This window comes from Rhododendron vialii, chromosome 7a, assembly GCF_030253575.1.
Source record: "Rhododendron vialii isolate Sample 1 chromosome 7a, ASM3025357v1".
Taxonomy (NCBI): Eukaryota; Viridiplantae; Streptophyta; class Magnoliopsida; order Ericales; family Ericaceae; genus Rhododendron; species Rhododendron vialii.
The window spans coordinates 17904167-17921398 of record NC_080563.1 but is presented as its reverse complement, the minus strand read 5'-3'; the positions used below and the strand labels follow the sequence as shown (position 1 = coordinate 17921398).

At 48.7% G+C, this 17232-nt stretch overlaps 1 protein-coding gene across 1 annotated transcript; it reads left to right on the top strand.

Annotated features, from left to right (window-relative positions):
* Positions 1 to 269: 269 nt before the first annotated feature.
* Positions 270 to 944, top strand: LOC131332739 (uncharacterized). Its single transcript, XM_058367035.1, has 2 exons — positions 270 to 372; positions 543 to 944. The coding sequence occupies exons 1-2, from the start codon at positions 283 to 285 to the stop codon at positions 942 to 944; spliced, it is 492 nt and encodes a 163-aa protein (XP_058223018.1). The 5' UTR covers positions 270 to 282.
* Positions 945 to 17232: the final 16288 nt, after the last annotated feature.

Here is a 17232-nt window from a genome sequence, read left to right as displayed (position 1 = left end):
CAGAGCAGTGGTGAGAGTCGCGCGAGACGGGGTCCGAGCGGACCTGTGAGAGATGGGCCACCAGAGTTGACATGGCATATAGCAGTGGTGGACTCTCAGGGCAATCCAGCTGAGCTACACCTAGTTCCTGCCAGAGTTGAGCCAGCGCCCGTCACTGTGCCGATAAGACATTGTAGCCTTCATTATTGTACTTCCATAAAATCTTGAAACATTGCTCCATTGCTTATATTCGAATTATTCTTGCAGGTGCCCAATGAGTGGGCGAACGAGGCCGTTCGGCGTATGCTTGCACTGGAGAACATGATAAGGCGGGCGGCAAGTGGATTGCCTTTGGACTTGCGCTACCCACCACCGGCAGCTCAGAGATCTCAGGTATACCCTTCAGAGAAACGATACATTCCTGCATTCGATACTTGACATATGCATGCTTTGCTCGATACATAGTATACCGTAATCGCCGTCAACTTTGAAATTGATTGTACCTGCCTGCAAACATACAATACATAGAATATATACTAAATGTGCAAAAATTTACAATGCAGACACAGGGACGAGCGGCTCCTAGGAGAAAAAGTGCCAGAGATCCTCCACAAAAGAAGCTAGCAACTAGGACTCCTGCTCCTCCACCTACTACTAGACCACAGACACGGGGCGTACAGCCACCTGTTGCGAGTGAGGAGGCGGCCCGAGAGGCCGTGGCGCGCACTAAGGAGAGGTATCAACTGAAGATGCACCAAAGGCCCTCGCAAGATGAGCCAGTCCACAAGAAGCGGCTGATCCTGCCCGAGGATTCCGAGGAAGAAGGGGAAGAGGAGGAAGAGGAAGAAGGAGAAGACGAGGAGGCGCCTGACAGCAGTGGCTCAGACGACTCGGCTGACGATCCTGGTTTTAGACAGGATCCTAGAGAGAGGGACGATGACGACGACGACGGAGATGATGACTGATTCGGGGAGGACTGAGGGCTACGAAGAAGCCTCATTTCGCTTTCCGCACTCTTGATTTTTTGCTTTTGGGCCTGCGTGCCCACGTAGATAGATTGAAGGCCGGAGTGTCTTAGTTGATACTTGATACATGCCTTTGGGGCCTGTATGCCTTTTGGATTTGATGGGCGAGTGTGCCCGAGCTGACGTGATGACTTTTGACTGGCCGAAGCGCCGCACGCACAGTAGTCTTCTTTAGTTTGACATGGATAGATTACGGCTTAGCTATAAAGTTTGCATTTTCGGTTTATTTTACTCTTGTAATGAACTTAGAGTAAATAAACGTTCGCCACTAATACCATGCTTGCATTGATAACTCACTGAGACTGTTCACAAACGCATGCATATGCACAGACAGAACTAACTCAGAGAAAAAACGAAAATGTACCTTAGGATACGGTCAGGATACGAGGATACGAGGGAATGAAATATTGTACATTTATAAGCCAAAACTCAAAATATTCTAACTTGGATAAAAAGGACACTTCCGCGAGGTCATGTATATACAAAATGACCTACGAGAGTTGACGGAATCGAGAAACACATCCCGAAACGCAAACTTGACACAAAACTTTACGAGGGACACAAAACGGACACGAGATGAAAAGACATTACTCTATTATGTCCCGGACTAAAACCGACACCTCCGTACAGTCATATTAGGTCACCATGACTTGTACGGCTTGAGAGAAAAGGGCACGAACCTTCGGACCGAGTTTCGAACTCCCGAAATGCTCATTTGGCCTTGAAACGAGCCACCGAGGGTTCAAAAACCTCGTTAAACGCAATATCTCGAATCTGATGCTTGGATATAGTTGCATATGCTCATAGTGACTTGCCGGAATCATAAAAGTTGCAAAAGTACCCTTGGAACAGGAAGCGACCAAAATTGGACAGTAGCTGGTGCAATCTGTCAAGATGCAGGCTGAACCATCGCGTGAGACATTGAGTCCATCGCGCGATGAAGTGGATAATGGTCACTCGCGCGACTGAATGGGATCATCGCGCGACGGTCAGACCCTGCCAGGCCACCCTTTTTTGACGACTTGAGATTTTTAGGACGATCTAGCCTTGTCATCACCCTTTAAACACTCAGAGTACTTCAGGGGACAGTGCAGAGATGCCCTCACTTTAGAGGAGTGGATGCCACGTTGTATAGATATTTGCCCTGGGAAAGAAGAATATTTCACGTATACTGTCTATAAAGCGGCCAATGCTTTGCTGATGAAAGATGTTCCCCCCACAGTTTGAGAATCCCACAAGAAGCAGAATGGCAAATAATCTTCCGGCCTTGATTAGCCCATGGCTTTCGGCTTTTGTTGCCGGGGATTGGCTGTCATTCCGGTTTCACGGGCTGGCCGCGTTCCGTTTCCTTCACAATGTGAGGGTTCGTCCTGAATTTCTGAAGGCAGCCCTGCGATTCTAGGACCCAGAGGTTCACGTGTTCAGGTTTGGGGTTAATGAGCTGTGCCCAACCGTGGAGGAATTCCAAGCATACCTCCAAGGAGTCGCCTCGAGCGTGATTGTCGTGCCGCCTTATAGGAAAAGCATGCCAAAGCTCCTATAGTCAAGTCTTGGCATCACTCGGGGAGCGGCCGAAAGCTTACTAACCGGAGGGCAGATCAACATCATGCGCCTAATGGAGTGGTATGGGCCAGAAGGGGACGTAGAGAACATAGCCGTGCAGGCTCGGCGTCGATTTGCTCTAGCAATCGGCGTGCTGGCCGCCTATTTACTGGTATCTCCGAATGGGCAAGTCAACCCCATGCTCGTGAGCGTCGCCGCTTAAATGGGTGCCCGAAGAAATGTGGTACCACTGGTTCTGGCAGAGACACTCATAGGTTTGGATTTGGTTTCTTTCGGCCAAACAGACGTGTTTGGTGGTAGTCCACTACTACTGCAGGTTAGCTTAGTCCTCACTCAGCTCACCTTTTTTCGTCTTTCGCACGTTCTGTTTTTACCTCATCTCTCAGCTAAGGCTATATCGAAGCTCCTCACTTGTCTTTTCTCTCAAGCTTTATGTAACTTCTCACTTGTTTTTCCACTCATGTAGCTCTGGCTATCTGACAAATTGGGGTTGCTCACAGCACCAGAAGCAAACTGGCCTCATCTACCCGGTCGAATGCATCAGCGGAGCATGATCTATCCGGAAATGTCTGAAAATCAATGGTGCACATTTATGAGAGAAATGCTGTCGAACGAGATCATATGGCGGCATGAAGCCTTAAACATTCCAGACATGGCCCTGAGTTCTGTAGGTTTTGAAAGGGTAGTGATAGCTGGACTGACCGCTTTCACATTCTATATCCCCGGACGCATCCTTCGTCAGTTAGGAATGAGCCAAGGGCTCCACCGAGCTGGGATTGAAGACTTCCAAATCCTTGCTTTCACTGCCCGAAATCTGAGAGGATATGAGCCTAACTGGGGCCTAAGGCAACTCGGAGGAGCTGACCCAGACTTCAGCACAGAACTTACACACCGATACCGAGTATGGCTAAGAAGGGAAATTGCAAACAGGCAAAACGACAACTGACTTCTGACGAACCCTGATGATCTAGAATAAACCGTGAGCCTGTTAAGGCCTCGAGCACTTTATTTTGTTTTCATGCTTCACTCTTTTTAAGACTGCTCAGCCTGTGTAATAGAAGTTATAATTTGAATAAAAATGAAAGTTCGAGAGTTTTCCCCTTTTGATCCAAGCGTTGAACCGCTGCATCGCCCAAGTATCGAGTCAACTTCTGGTAACAGGAAACCGGGGATCAAGTTGATGGATTGTGACCGAATCTCACAGAGAGATTGCCTACGTATCCCTTTTCAGGGAATCAGGTCAGCACGTAGTTCAGGCTAGGGTTCACTCGAGTATTTTAGCTTTCCTTTTACGCTCTAAATTTTACCTAGTGCTACCACTTCGGGTTTTCAGCCTAGCGAGCTTTGAATGATGCCTATTTATTTTTGCCTAAACCGCCTTCTCAGGTTTTCGGTCTAGCAGGCTTGCTCTAATTTTTGCTTGGAACCGCCCACCCTTGTGGTTTTCGGTCCAACGAGCTTCCCTCAGGGATAGTATCGTTTGCGTTGATCCAGGTTAACCAGAGAACTGAATTTGTTGCCATCGAGATCGATGAGCTGAGCCGCTTCCCCCGAAAGGATGGCCTTAATGATGTAAGGTCCGGAACGCTTGGGTCGAAATTTGCCACGGGGGTCAAAAACTGGCGCCCGAATCTCTTTTGTGACCATGTCTCCTTCGACCAAGGCTCTAGACTTCACTTTTTTGTTGAATGCCCGGGCGATTCTCCGCTGATACCCCTGAACATGATATAAAGCCCGGAGCCTCCTCTCGTCAAAAAGCATGAGTTCAACAAATCTCCCACTGAGCCAATCAGATTCCGAGAGTTCTGATTCTACCATGATTCTCAAAGATGGTACCTCAAGCTCTATAGGGAGAACTGCTTCCATTCCGTAGACCAAGGAATATAGGGTTGCCCCCGTTGATGTTCGGATCGACGTTCGATAACCCCAAAGAGCTAAAGGCAGTTGTTCGTGCCAATCCCTGGCGGACTCTGCAGACTTCTTGATGATTGTCTCGACATTTTTGTTGGCCGCTTCAACCGCTCCATTTGTTTGAGGATGATAGACCATTGAGTGATGGATTTGGATCTTGAATTCTTCGAAGAGCTCCAGGACCCTGCCTTTGAAATGACTCCCATTGTCTGATACGAACGCTTGCGGAACCCCATATCGGGAGATGATGTTTTTCCTGATGAAGTGAGCAACTTGAACCGCCGTTAGGGTTTTATAAGATTTGGCCTCCACCCATTTGGTGAAATAATCTATCGCCACGAGAATAAACCTATGACCATTCGAAGCAGACGGTCTGACCATGCCGATGACGTCAATACCCCATACAGAGAAAGGCCAAGGCGAAGCCATGCCAAATAGGTTAGAGGGTGGAACATGCATTAGATTAGCATGAATTTGGCATTTATGACATCGCCGCACGTAATCCACACACTGAGATTCCATAGTAGACCAGAAGTAGCCTTGGCGCAAGATTTTCCTAGCGAGCATGACGTCGCTCATATGAGGGCCGCAGACCCCCTCGTGGATCTCCTCCATGATTCTAACAGCCTCGGTTCCGTTGACACAGAGCTTGTGCATTCCGCAATGGGATCTCCTATATAACTTTCCTCCACAAATGATGTACTGGGCAGCTATCCTCCGCAACGCAGTCTGATCCTTTTGGAGGCCTCGGCCGGATACAAACCACTCTCGACGAAAATCCATATGTCATGGTACCAGGGGAGGCCATCATCAACATCATCGATGGCGTTGACATATTGATAAGCGGGGTGGTCCCGCTGTTCAATTAAGACTGGGCGAAGTTTGACCCCCCAGGGTAGTTCAACCATGGAAGCCAAAGTCGCAAGCGCGTCGGCAAACCGGTTCTTCAAACGGGTGATGTGGGTGAAGGTCACTTTGTTGAAGCGAGGAATTAGCCCTTCCAAATCCTGATGGTAAGGCTTCAGCCCCTCTTCACGCACCTTCCAGTCCCCATTGGCTTGAGATACAACGAGATTAGAGTCCCCGATGACTTCGAGTCTTTCTACGCCGAGCGTGAGTGCGGCCTCCATACCCACGATACAGGCCTCATATTCAGCTTGGTTGTTTGTAACATCGAAGTTAAGCTTGAATGCAAGTGGCATGTGAGAACCATCAGGGGCGACTAGCAAGACCCCGATTCCAAATCCTTTCTGATTGGCTGCCCCATCGAAGTAAAGAGTCCAAACGTCTTCAACAACCGTTAGCACTTCCTCATCTGGGAACACAAAATCTGCATCTTCCGGTCCATCCACAGGGTGATCAGCCAAAAACTCAGCAATGGCTCGTCCCTTCACCGACTTTCTCGTGACGTATTCGAGATCGAATTCTGCCAAGAGGAGCAACCAACGTGCTAACTTACCAGTGAGAGCTGGTTTCTCAAACAGATACTTGAGTGGATCCATTCGAGAAATCAACTTCACTGGGTAAGCGAGCATGTAGTGTCTCAACTTTTTAGAGGCCCAAACCAAAGCCCAGCACGTTTTTTCCAAGGCGGTGTAGCGCTCTTCAGACCCAACCATTTTCTTACTTAAGTAGTAAACGGCCTTCTCAACTCCCTCGTCACCCTCTTGAGCTAGCAAGCATCCCATGGATGTAGAACTCACAGATAAGTATAGAATCAAGGGCTTTCCAGGCACTGGTGGCATCAAGACAGGCGGGTTTTGCAGATAGTTCTGAATTGACATGAAGGCCGCCTGACATCTGTCCGACCATACGAACGGGGTATCCTTCTTGAGTAGACGAAACATCGGCTCGCAAGTTAAGGTTAACTTGGCGATGAATCTGCTGATGAACTGAACCTTTCCCAAAAAGCTTCGCACTCCCTTTTTAGTCTCTGGTGGCTTCATTTCAAGCACCGCTTTGATCTTTGATGGATCGACCTCAATCCCACGCGAAGTGATCATGAAACCGAGCATCTTGCCTGCTGTGACCCCGAAGGTGCATTTCTGTGGATTGAGACGCATGCGGAACTTTCGGAGCCTCTCGAAAAACTTCCTCAATACAGGAACGTGCCCCTCCCGAGTTTTTGATTTAGCAATCATGTCGTCCACGTAGACCTCAACCTCTTTGTGCATCATGTCATGCAGAATGGTCGTAGCAGCTCTCTGGTAGGTAGGACCGGCATTCTTCAAACCAAACGGCATGACCAAATAACAATAAGTCCCCCATTCAGTGATGAAGGTCGTCTTCTCACGGTCTTCCGGCGCCATAAGAATCTGGTTATATCCGGAGAAACCATCCATGAACGAAAGCAGGGCGTGGCCCGCCGTATTGTCGACCAGTACATCGATATGTGGCAGGGGAAAATCGTCCTTGGGGCTTGCCTTGTTCAAATCCCTGAAATCCACGCACACTCAAATTTGTCCATTCTTTTTAGGAACTGGGACAATGTTGGCAACCCATGTGGGGTATTGAGAAACCATAAGAAAACTGGTGTCGATCTGCTTAGTGACCTCCTCCTTGATCTTCTGCACCCAATCCGGCCTCATGCACCTCAATTTCTGCTTCACGGGTTTGGCATTTGGTAGTAAGGGGATTCGATGCTCCACTATTTCTGGGTCGATGCCAGGCATGTCCTGATGGGACCACGCAAAAATGTCATTGAACTCTGAGAGCAGTTCTTTGAAATCATGACGTTCCTCTGGAGACAAAGTGGAGCCCGCCTGAACCATTCGGGGATCGCTCTCATCTTTCAAGTTTATTAAGACTATTTCTTCTTTTAACGGCTGAGCATGCCTTTCGTCTTCCCTTTCGATGCGGGCACGGATTTCCTTGGGAATATCCCCATCGAAATCTATCCCTTCATCGTCAGGGTCGACACAGTTTATATAAAGATCATTCAAGTAGTCAGAAGAGGATTCCTTCATTTCATAAGACCCTGCAGGGTTGCCAAGTACAAGGGAATCAAACTCAAAGTAAAAGCCATGACGTGGAGGGCCGAGAGGCACAAACTCCGACTCAGAGCTAGACTTAAACTCAGACGACTCAACAGACTCAGTGTAAGACTCCGATACATCATCAATGCAAGTAAGGTGTGGTTTGAAAATGCAATTTTTTAGGCTTCCCTTGGCTTCTGTGATGAGGGAGATGGGATCCTTGAGATCGTCGGAACCGAGCATGCACACCTCGGCCTCTTCAGATTCCTTGGCCAAACCCACTTGGGAGAACTCATAAAACAGCTGCTCCAAGCTTCCCTGATCAAAAGACATTAGCCAATCAGTCTTCAGCTTGGGCTGGCTAAGCTTCCTTTTGAATCCTGCCCTTGCTGGTTCTTCATCACTAGAGGACCAAGTGTCATCAACGAAAACCTCAAACCCAGGCAGCAACTCCCCAGTGACTGAATCGACAAAAGGCTCAGGCTGCCCAGTGTAGACATCATTCCCCACCTCGCGCACAAACTAGCTGTCAGGTTCACCATAGAGAGATCGAGGTTTTCCCGTGCATTTCCTTCTTTTGGCATCCTTGGTAGAAGAGGAGTACCCTAGACCAAAGCGGCCCTCGCAGGAAGGAAAGGCAGGGAACTCCGGGATCCCTTGTTGGTGAATCCCAAGACCAAGACCAGGTAGATAGGACATCCTCCTCATGATATCTAAAGCAACAGAGCTTATGATGAAGTCCCCATCCACATTGATGGCCAAAACCGAACCAGAAGTATCAAAAGAGAAACCCCCGAGATCAACATCTTCGTCGCCATGCGCAATCCCCAAAACAGGTGTGCCATCTTCCTTAAGCGGGCGAATGCCCGAGTCCCCGCAGATAGTCAAAGTTCCGGTAGGGAGTCCCAACATAACCTTTTGGTGAAGAGTAGACGGTACAGCCATGATGTCAGATCAGTGAAGCCATGGCCTTCCTAGCAGGAGATTAAAGGTGGCAGGGATATCAACCACATGGAACTCGACATCCATCTCAAAACCCTCAGCGTCAAGCTTAAGCACAAGCGTGCCCTCGACCATGCGACGAGTGTTGTCGTATGCCTTAACAGCCAGATTGGAAGGTGCAAAGTCGTTCTTGGCTAGCCCTAAGCGATAAGCCACCCTCAAAGGGCAAACATTGATTGTCAATCCATTGTCGATAAGAACACTTGGAATCCAAAGCCCTTTACATTTAACAGTGATGTGCAAGGGGCGATTGTGATCAACCCCTTCGATCGGTAGATCCTTGTCAGTGAAGACCACGGTGTGCTTAGAAGTAGGCGGGAGGATTATAGATATCATTGCTTCAGGTGTGACATCCAGTTGAATCTCGAGACGAGAGAGAGTGTGGCAGAACTTCCGTCGATGCTCGCGGGAGGAACAGATTAGTCCCCAGAGTGATATAGCAGCAGGAATCCGCTCCAGCTGCCTTTGAATCATGTCATCATTCGGGGAGCTAGGAGGTACCTCAAATGGTGCAGACCTTGAGAAAGCAGAAGGTTCGTTCCTTTGGTTAGAAGAATTGGACGAGCTCCCGGCCTGCAGATTGGCAGGCTGAAAAATTCGTCCACTCCTCGTAACGTTGAGAACGTTCTCTAGAGAGGGCACCACTTGAAGGTCTTGACTGTCATCCCAAAGATCAGCAGGGACTTCCCCCAATTTGCGTTTTCCTTTGTTAGAGGGCGGTGGGGCTATAGGTACCTCCATGCCCAAACCTAGGTCTTCAGCCAAATCATTCAACAACAGCGACTCCCAGAAGTCTGGATCCTTAACAGCTACAGCCTCCCCCATGGGCTCCGTATTAGCAACAAACGGGACTTCCAGAGTCCCCCATCAGCAAAAGAGCGGTTGACAGTCCAAACCTCGGGCCTAACTTGGATATTAACCACATCATCAACGTCCCAGAGGTCAGCTGGTGGAACAAGGTCTGTAACCATAATGCTGCGATCTTCCTCGGTCAGATAAGGCGGTATGGGGCACGAGAGTTCCTCGCTAACGATGTAAAATGTAGGGTCGTACTCAGTGTTAGTTACAGAGTCAACCAGCCTGTCAAGAGTAGAAGGGAGAAAGCATTCCCCAAGACACGAGTTTCCTCTTGAATGAGACCCTCTTCTATAAACTGAATCTCATGATTGGGCAGAGCATATCCTTGAAGAGGATTGAGGTCAAACTCCAACGGAAACTGCCACGTGGGCTCCGGATCCCAATAGTACTCCTCCTCAGGCAAAATGGGCTCAGGCTGTTGAAATAGCATGCTCAAAGAGAATCCATCCAAAGGGTCAAGCATGTCTGCCTCATAATTAGCCATCCAGGCATCATACCAAGCATGGTTAAAAGGGACATACTCTAGGTTCTGGGGGAAACCGTCTAATTCTAGCTCTGTCCATTCATTGATTATGGGAGTCGCATAGTTGTCATTATCAGCTATAGCCCATCCCACTACTTGCATATCAATCTGCTGTTCCGGTAGAGGAAAGACAGTGGTCCTGAAATGGCTCATCAAATTCGGAGAGGGGTTTGGATCCGTCACATCGAAATACGGGCTGTCCAAGAAAGAGGTAGAGTTGAGCTGCACGGACGGGATGGACTGGTGAAACAGGTCACTGATGGAAGCGTTGAACACGAACATTCCATTTTGCAGGCGTGCGAGGGGCACATCGGGATTGGACGACTGCCCTTCCTCAAGATGAATATAGAAGATCTCGGTTTCGGGCTGAAAAGGCATGGGCACAACCGGCCTGGGTTGGTCTGTTGAGGTTATATGGTCAGTGGGGTTGAATATAGTGGAGTTAGGGTTGATGTAAGTGGAGCTGAGGGATATTTGGTTGATGTGGGGAGCAGCATTGTGCTTTGGCAGGGAGTTGGAAAGGATGTTTGGCTTTTGGGTTGGTGGAGGTGGAGCGTGGAGAGTCCCTTCATCTATGAGATCCTGAATCGCATGACGGAGACGGAAGCAGGAGTCCGTAAGATGACCAGCCCCTTGGTGATAGGCACAATAAAGATTGGCTTTGAAGTTGGGCGAAGGGTTCTTAGGCAGAGGAGTCGGATCGAGAGGTTTCAGATGCCCTGACTGGATCAATTTCTCCATAACGGACGACAATGGAGCTTCAAATGCAAAGAAACTGCGGGGCTGATTGCGGGGCCGGTTATTTTGAGGGGCTTGCACCTGGTTAATCTCAACGATGCGATTGGTTGCATTGGAAGAAGAGGCGTTAGTGCCGTTGGTTGCTGTGTTAGAAGATGTCCCACTGCCAAACAACGCATTGGTGTTCCCTGAGTAGACCCGAGGCTTTGATTTCGGAGGGTTAGAGGACTCCCCTCTCGACAGAATCCCACTTTGTAGCGCATCCTCGATAGTCAACCCAGATTCGAAGAAAGTATCAAAGTTCGAGGAAGCTTAGACAAGAACCAAATGCCTAGCATAATCGGGCTGAAGATTGCGGGAGATGATTCGGAGCTGATCTCTTTCGCTCGGGCGATCGGTCATCTGAGCAGCCTTCGTCCTCCATCTTTTGACAAAATCCGCGAAGGATTCCTTAGCTTCCATTTTTGTGGACTCAAGCTCTCGGGTTGTCATCTTGAGTTGGGAGTTGTAACTATACTGCGAAATAAACGCAGCACCGATGTCTTCCCACATCCTCCTTTTAGCGATGTCAAGCGACAGAAACCAATGAAAAGCGGGTCCCGAGAGAGTCTGAGGGAAGAGCTGGGACATGGCCTCGGGTTCAACAGCCAAGAGTTTCATGGCGGCATGATAGCCATAAAGATGAGTCTTCGGGTCACCACTCCCATCAAACTTGGCGAGGTCAGGCATCTTGAACTTATCGGGGAGCTTAGCATTGGGATACAAGCAGAGGCGATCTAGGTCAATTCCCCCGGCGCTGATTTTCTCCGACTTGGACACAGATTCCTCCAGCTTGACGATCTTTGCCATGAAAGCAGTCATGTTAGGGTCCAGAACAGGTCTTGCCACAGCGAGATTCAGATTCGCTGCTTCCGGGTGAGCCTCTCTTGGGTTGGGCTGAATTATGATCTGCCCTGCATGGTTGGGGTCTTCAACAAAGATTGGCTCCGCATGGTCATCCTCGTCGACCTCGCCTCCCGCTTCTGCAGCTGGCGGAAGACAAGTGTTGATAAGGTCATTGAGCCTAGTGAGATTTGCATCAGTCTGAGCACCCCTTTGCTGCATGGTGGCGATGCTGTTCTGAATGTTCATGAGTATGGTTTCGAGACTTAGTGGTTGCGGATGATCTGCCATAATGGAGGTTCCGGATGAACTTGACCAGGACGAAGAGGTAGGTGACGCCGGAGATTCAATTTCCTGGATAACCGATGGTGATCCTGACTGTAAAGCGGCCAACAGGGAACACGGAGAGTCTTCCGTTGTGACTGACTGAGCTTGCAACCTGACTAGCCTTTGAACCGAATTCTGATACAGATGTTCCCAAGTGGGTTTGGCTTTCTGCCTCGATACTTTCTTTGGCGGCGCAATGGTTCAGAATCCTGCTTTGCTTTGCTGTAAGAAAAGGTTCGATAAGGGCCCTGCAGCAACCTTACTCTAAACAAAAGACTTAAAGTGATAACACAGCCATCGTCGTCAGTGTCGCCCCTAGACTCTAAGACTACAGACGAGTCTATCTCATGATGTTCGGACGCTGCCAAAATCCTCAGATTTCTTTTCGAGAGTGTATCCTTGTTTGAATCAAACAATACTAAGAGATGTCAAAAACAGTCTAAGCCTTTGACTTTTCCGTTCTTGAAATTTCAACTTTGAACTCGGAATAACTCGGGATGGATGACGTGATACCTTAACCGGGGTGGCGTAGGCGACACCGTGCCATAGCCTGAGCGGTGTACGTGCTGCGCACGATAACCAGGGTGGTATAAGCATCACATCATCCTCTCCGTCGTTCCTTGTTTTCTGTTTGAAACTTCAATTGGGTATATAGACAAGGACTTAGAAAGTCTTGATTTCCCAAAGTCTTGCTGATCCTAGGACTTTGAAAATTTGATAACACCCACCGTTAAGATGCATGACTCTTCATCGGGCCTAGCAGTGTCCTAATAAGCATAAGAGAGACTCGCAAGAGAGAGACAACCTAGAAGCCGCCCTAAACATGCCCCTACGTAAAACGGTATGTATGTACAGTGCATGCGATAGGGAAAGCAGTAACACGTAGGCAGTATATGGGGGGTTAGATGCAAGTAGATCTTACCCTGTAGGTACCTGTCCTAGTTTGGAGAGTTCTAATGCTTTGTATATGTAAAGGCCAGTTTTGGCTTGTAACGGGTTCCTCGGACTAAGGCCAAAGATATACCTCCCGTTGCCCGCGTAATCGCAGAGCAACAGTCGAACGGTAGAATGACCCATCATCGTCGGAGGTTGTTGGTCATTCGGGGTCCCCGGGCCCCGGTAAACCGTGCCGGATTGCCGAAACGATCCAACGAGACTTATCCCACATCGATGCAAATGAGAATGCTAAAAGTTTGATTAATTGAAACAGAATCGCAAATTCGCAAATGCCTTTTTCAAATTTGGCTCACTTTATTTAGTCAATGTTTAGAAGAAACTACACGAGAGAACAATCGGAAAAGCCCCAAATCGGATTGGCCGGACACGAGGTCCCGTTAAATCACCATTCCAACCTTCGGCAGCGCGAAGCTCACCGTTTTGACAAACTTTTGTGGGATTGTTCTTAAGTGTATTAAAATCTAAGTATAGACCAATATTGGTTCGATCCCCAGCAGAGTCGCCACTGTGGGCAGCGTGCCCTTGGAATTTTCGGATTCCAAAATGCAAGGGCCTGGATCGTGGGAGCGCTTTTTAGCTGGACGTCAAGCGCTCGCGAAAATACAGAGTCACCACTTGGGTTTGAAGGTCCAACACCCAAGGAACCGTATTTCGAAGCACTTGTCGCGCTGTTTGATTTAAAAAAGTTTAAGGAACCAGTCCGTCATAACCATATCTGGGTTCGGGAGCCAGGTTACGAGAGGGGAAGGGTTTTATGGCACCCCTCTCCCTCGATCCGGAGATCGGTCTCTACTTAGGCATTTGCGAAAGATGTTTGTTTTGCGATTCTGTTTCGTTAATCAATTTTTAGCCAATTAGGGCGGGGGAACAGTTAATCGGGGATTTAAAACTGTAACAGTTTGCAGGATGTGATAGATATGGCGTGGATAGGCGAGATAATAAGTAATAAATGGAATGAAATTCGAAACATCGATCAAATATCAAGACAGTGCTGTGTATGACTTTGGCACGAACAAACGGCCAGCTTGTATGCGTGAATCCATCTACATGCAAGCAAACCTCGCGCGAGTGTTGATGCCTCACCAGTGGTTTGAATTTTACCCCTTTCTGGGCTCTGGAAGGACCAGCGCTCACCCAGGTGCAAACCAAGCAGTTTATAAGTACTTGAAAGTAAACAATATTACAACAGACAGACGGAAATACTATGGCAACATGACCCCTAAACAATGGGGGTGACTAAACAGAGGCCAAGGCCAAGCTGCTCATGCAAGGGCAGTCCCTGGAAAACAGAGAACCATCGCGCGAGGGAGTGAGACACGCGCGCGATTGTTCTTACTGGACTTCCAGGAATTGATTTGCATGCTTAGGGCTCTGAGACATCTTCCAGAGCATCCCAAGAGCATTCCGAACCAAGCGAAGTTGTAAACTAAGCTAAACTATGATTTTTAACATGCAAAGCAGTGAGCTAATACTTTTAAAAGACTTGAAAGTGACAATGAACACGACAAGAAACTTAAAGACCAACATCCCTTCCCCACGTGGTCCAATCTCGTGCAGACAGAACTGTCGCGCGAGGGAGCGGGACCATCGCGCGCGGGTGTGCTTGGCAACGGCTCTTGAAACCTTGCTAGCTTTAGGGCCAGAACTGGTATTGATTACCAGCCTTGACCCTGCCAGCCCCCCTCAGGGGTTCGAACAGTGAGCAGAAAGGTATTATACCTTGGCTTGAGTGTCTTGATAATGGCTTGAATGAGGTGATGTGGCTTGGACTGGGATTATGTGGGAATGGGTGTAGTATGAAGTGCTTATGCTTGTGCTTGGCTCTTTTTCCTTGAGAAATTTCTTGTAACCCCTTGAAATGAAGCATGGGGGGGTTCTTATAGAAGGAGGAGTTGGTTGGTGGCTAGACAAGGCCATGCAACCAGCTAACAAGGCTGGTCACAATTGCTTGGTGGAGAAGTGGGGTGGCAAAGGTGATGGGAGAATGGGGTAGAGGTGGTGCAAGGGGAGCCCCCCAGAACGCTGTTCAGTCGATGAAACGGGGTTACATAGGCCTGTAGCCCCCTGATCACCACGCAATCCGGGTGAAAATGACAGGTGTTGACCATCGCGCGATGGAGTGGATGCGTCGCGCGAGTGTCAAACAAACCCCGCGAGGGTCAACAGTCAAAACTTTGACTTTGACCACCACCTAGCAAGTGAAGCATCGCGCGAGGGTTTTAGTTCATCGCGCGACTGTTAAAACCTGAGGCCCAGGTTTGGATTCAAGGGTTTTCAGGGCTAAGGATGGGTTCCACACACGCCAAACTCAAGCCATTCCATGTTCTCAAGACTGTTTTCGACCTGATTCATCATCGGGGAAACAAGAAACCGAAAAACGAAGTAAAACGATCGGGAAATCAGATTGGGGTGTCTACACCTTCTACACCACTCTAGGAGTCCAACCGTTGAACCCGTGGACCCCCTGTACTGACCACAGCTGGCGTACACCCCACCTCTCCTGGCGTACGCCCATCATCACCGCCACCTACCTCCATTGCATGGCCGCCATCGCTGCCGCCGCTGCCTGAAACCCCTACACCAGTGATCGACGACACTCTTGGGGTTGCTTGATCGTCGATGTGAGGCCTCAAAGTCACGATTTCACCCCTTGGTTGGCCTTCCTTATCTCCGGCACCACCATTGCCGTTGCCACTGCCGGACTCCGCCATGGACGAGTATGGGTGAATGTGGTTTGGTAGAATGAGAGTGAGATTGAAGGATTTGAGAGAGTTTTGAAGTGTTTGGAGTTCAAAAACCGAAGAATGGCGGTTTCAGAACTCGTGCAAAAGTTTATACAACATGGGAGCTTTACTGGGCCGAATCTAGGCTGGGTCTGGGCTCGGACTGACAGAGGTTCCTGGCGTATGCCAGTATGATGATCCCGTACGCCACTATTATCTGGGCCTCAGGCCCAAATCATTCTTGGAGTCGAAATTCATTCTCAACGTGAAAGCCCAAGTGGCCCAGTTTCACATTGGTGCCTGTGGACTCTCCTCAAGCAGAGACCCGTCCAATTTCAAATCAACGACGATCTATCCATCCATTTTCAAATCAACGATGATCCATCCATCCAATTTCAAATCAACGACGATCCATCCGTCCATTCTCAAATCAACGACGATCCATCCGTCCATTCTCAAATCAACGACGATCTATCCTTCCATTCTCAAATCAACGACAATCCATCAGTCCATTCTCAAATCAACGACGATCTATCCGTCCAATTTCAAATCAACGACGATCTATCTATCCATTTTCAAATCAACGACGATCCATCCGTCCATTCTCAAATCAACGACGATCTATCCGTCCATTCTCAAATCAACGACGATCCATCCGTCCATTCTCAAACCAACGACGATTTATCCGTCCATTCTCAAATCAACGGCGATCTATCCGCCCATTCTCAAATCAACAACGATCTATCCGCCCATTCTCAAATCAACGACGATCTATCCGCCCATTCTCGAATCAACGGCGATCTATCCGTCCATTCTCGAATCAAATCAACGGCAATCCGCCCGCCCGCTTATCTTCTTTCCCCAACAGTGTCAATGCTCTTGCAGAGGGTTATTCCCCAAGAGAGTCCGTCTTTTATGGTGCCCTGTGCTGCCCTTCCAATACAGTTAAGCGGTGGTCCACCCGTCTATATTATCCCCAGCAACGGCGATTTTCCTCAATGGTTTGCTCAGCCATACTTAACCATTCAGGTTCTTTTAAGTTCATGTCTTCTTTGACTTGTGTTCTGGATAGCCTAGAAGGAGGTGTCTAGAAAACATTTGACGTTACTCGTACCAAATCAATGAACTTTCAAGTGCCGTCAAAGGGGGGCTACTATAGACACCCTATTTTGGACTGTCCAGACCAGTTTACTTACGGATTTTGATTCCCCAATGATGATTACGGTCAAAAGCACTTCGAGCCTAATGGTGTGTTTGAGCTTTGAGCGTCCTGAGCCTCATTCAAACCTTTGTCGAGCCCAGCCCAGACCCTTCAATCCAGGACCAAATGGCCTCAGCAAAACCATACTTGCTTACGCCAGTATTACGCTGGCGTGCGCCGGTCAACTGCCACGTGTCAGTCATCGACCATTGGCTCAGTTGCCACCGACGCACGCATGTATACTATAGGCGCACGCCAGTCAAAAGTCGGTCAAATATCACTATTCAACCACGTGCTCGAGACTTTTATGGCCACCCTGACGTAGTCTACAGTCCTCTGATAATTACCTTTGTGCAGCCGGCTCCCCCTCTCTCTTACACCACCTTTCAACCCAAGTCCCATGCATTTAATGCATGGGAGGCTCACCTCTTAACCCAACCAGCCCTTAACCAGCTAGTTACTGGCCTTCTCTCAGTCATTCTTTGCCTATAAATACCCCCCTTGCATTTATATGCAAAGGGTTCACAAGGTTAAGACTCATAAAGGGCATTCAAGCTCTCTTTTTCCC

Bases quoted from the DNA above. Each gene is read 5' to 3' on its own strand.
- LOC131332739 (XM_058367035.1), top strand. From the start codon at position 283: ATGCTTGCACTGGAGAACATGATAAGGCGGGCGGCAAGTGGATTGCCT. The intron at 373-542 runs GTATACCCTTCA...TTTACAATGCAG, and splicing joins CGGCAGCTCAGAGATCTCAG to ACACAGGGACGAGCGGCTCC.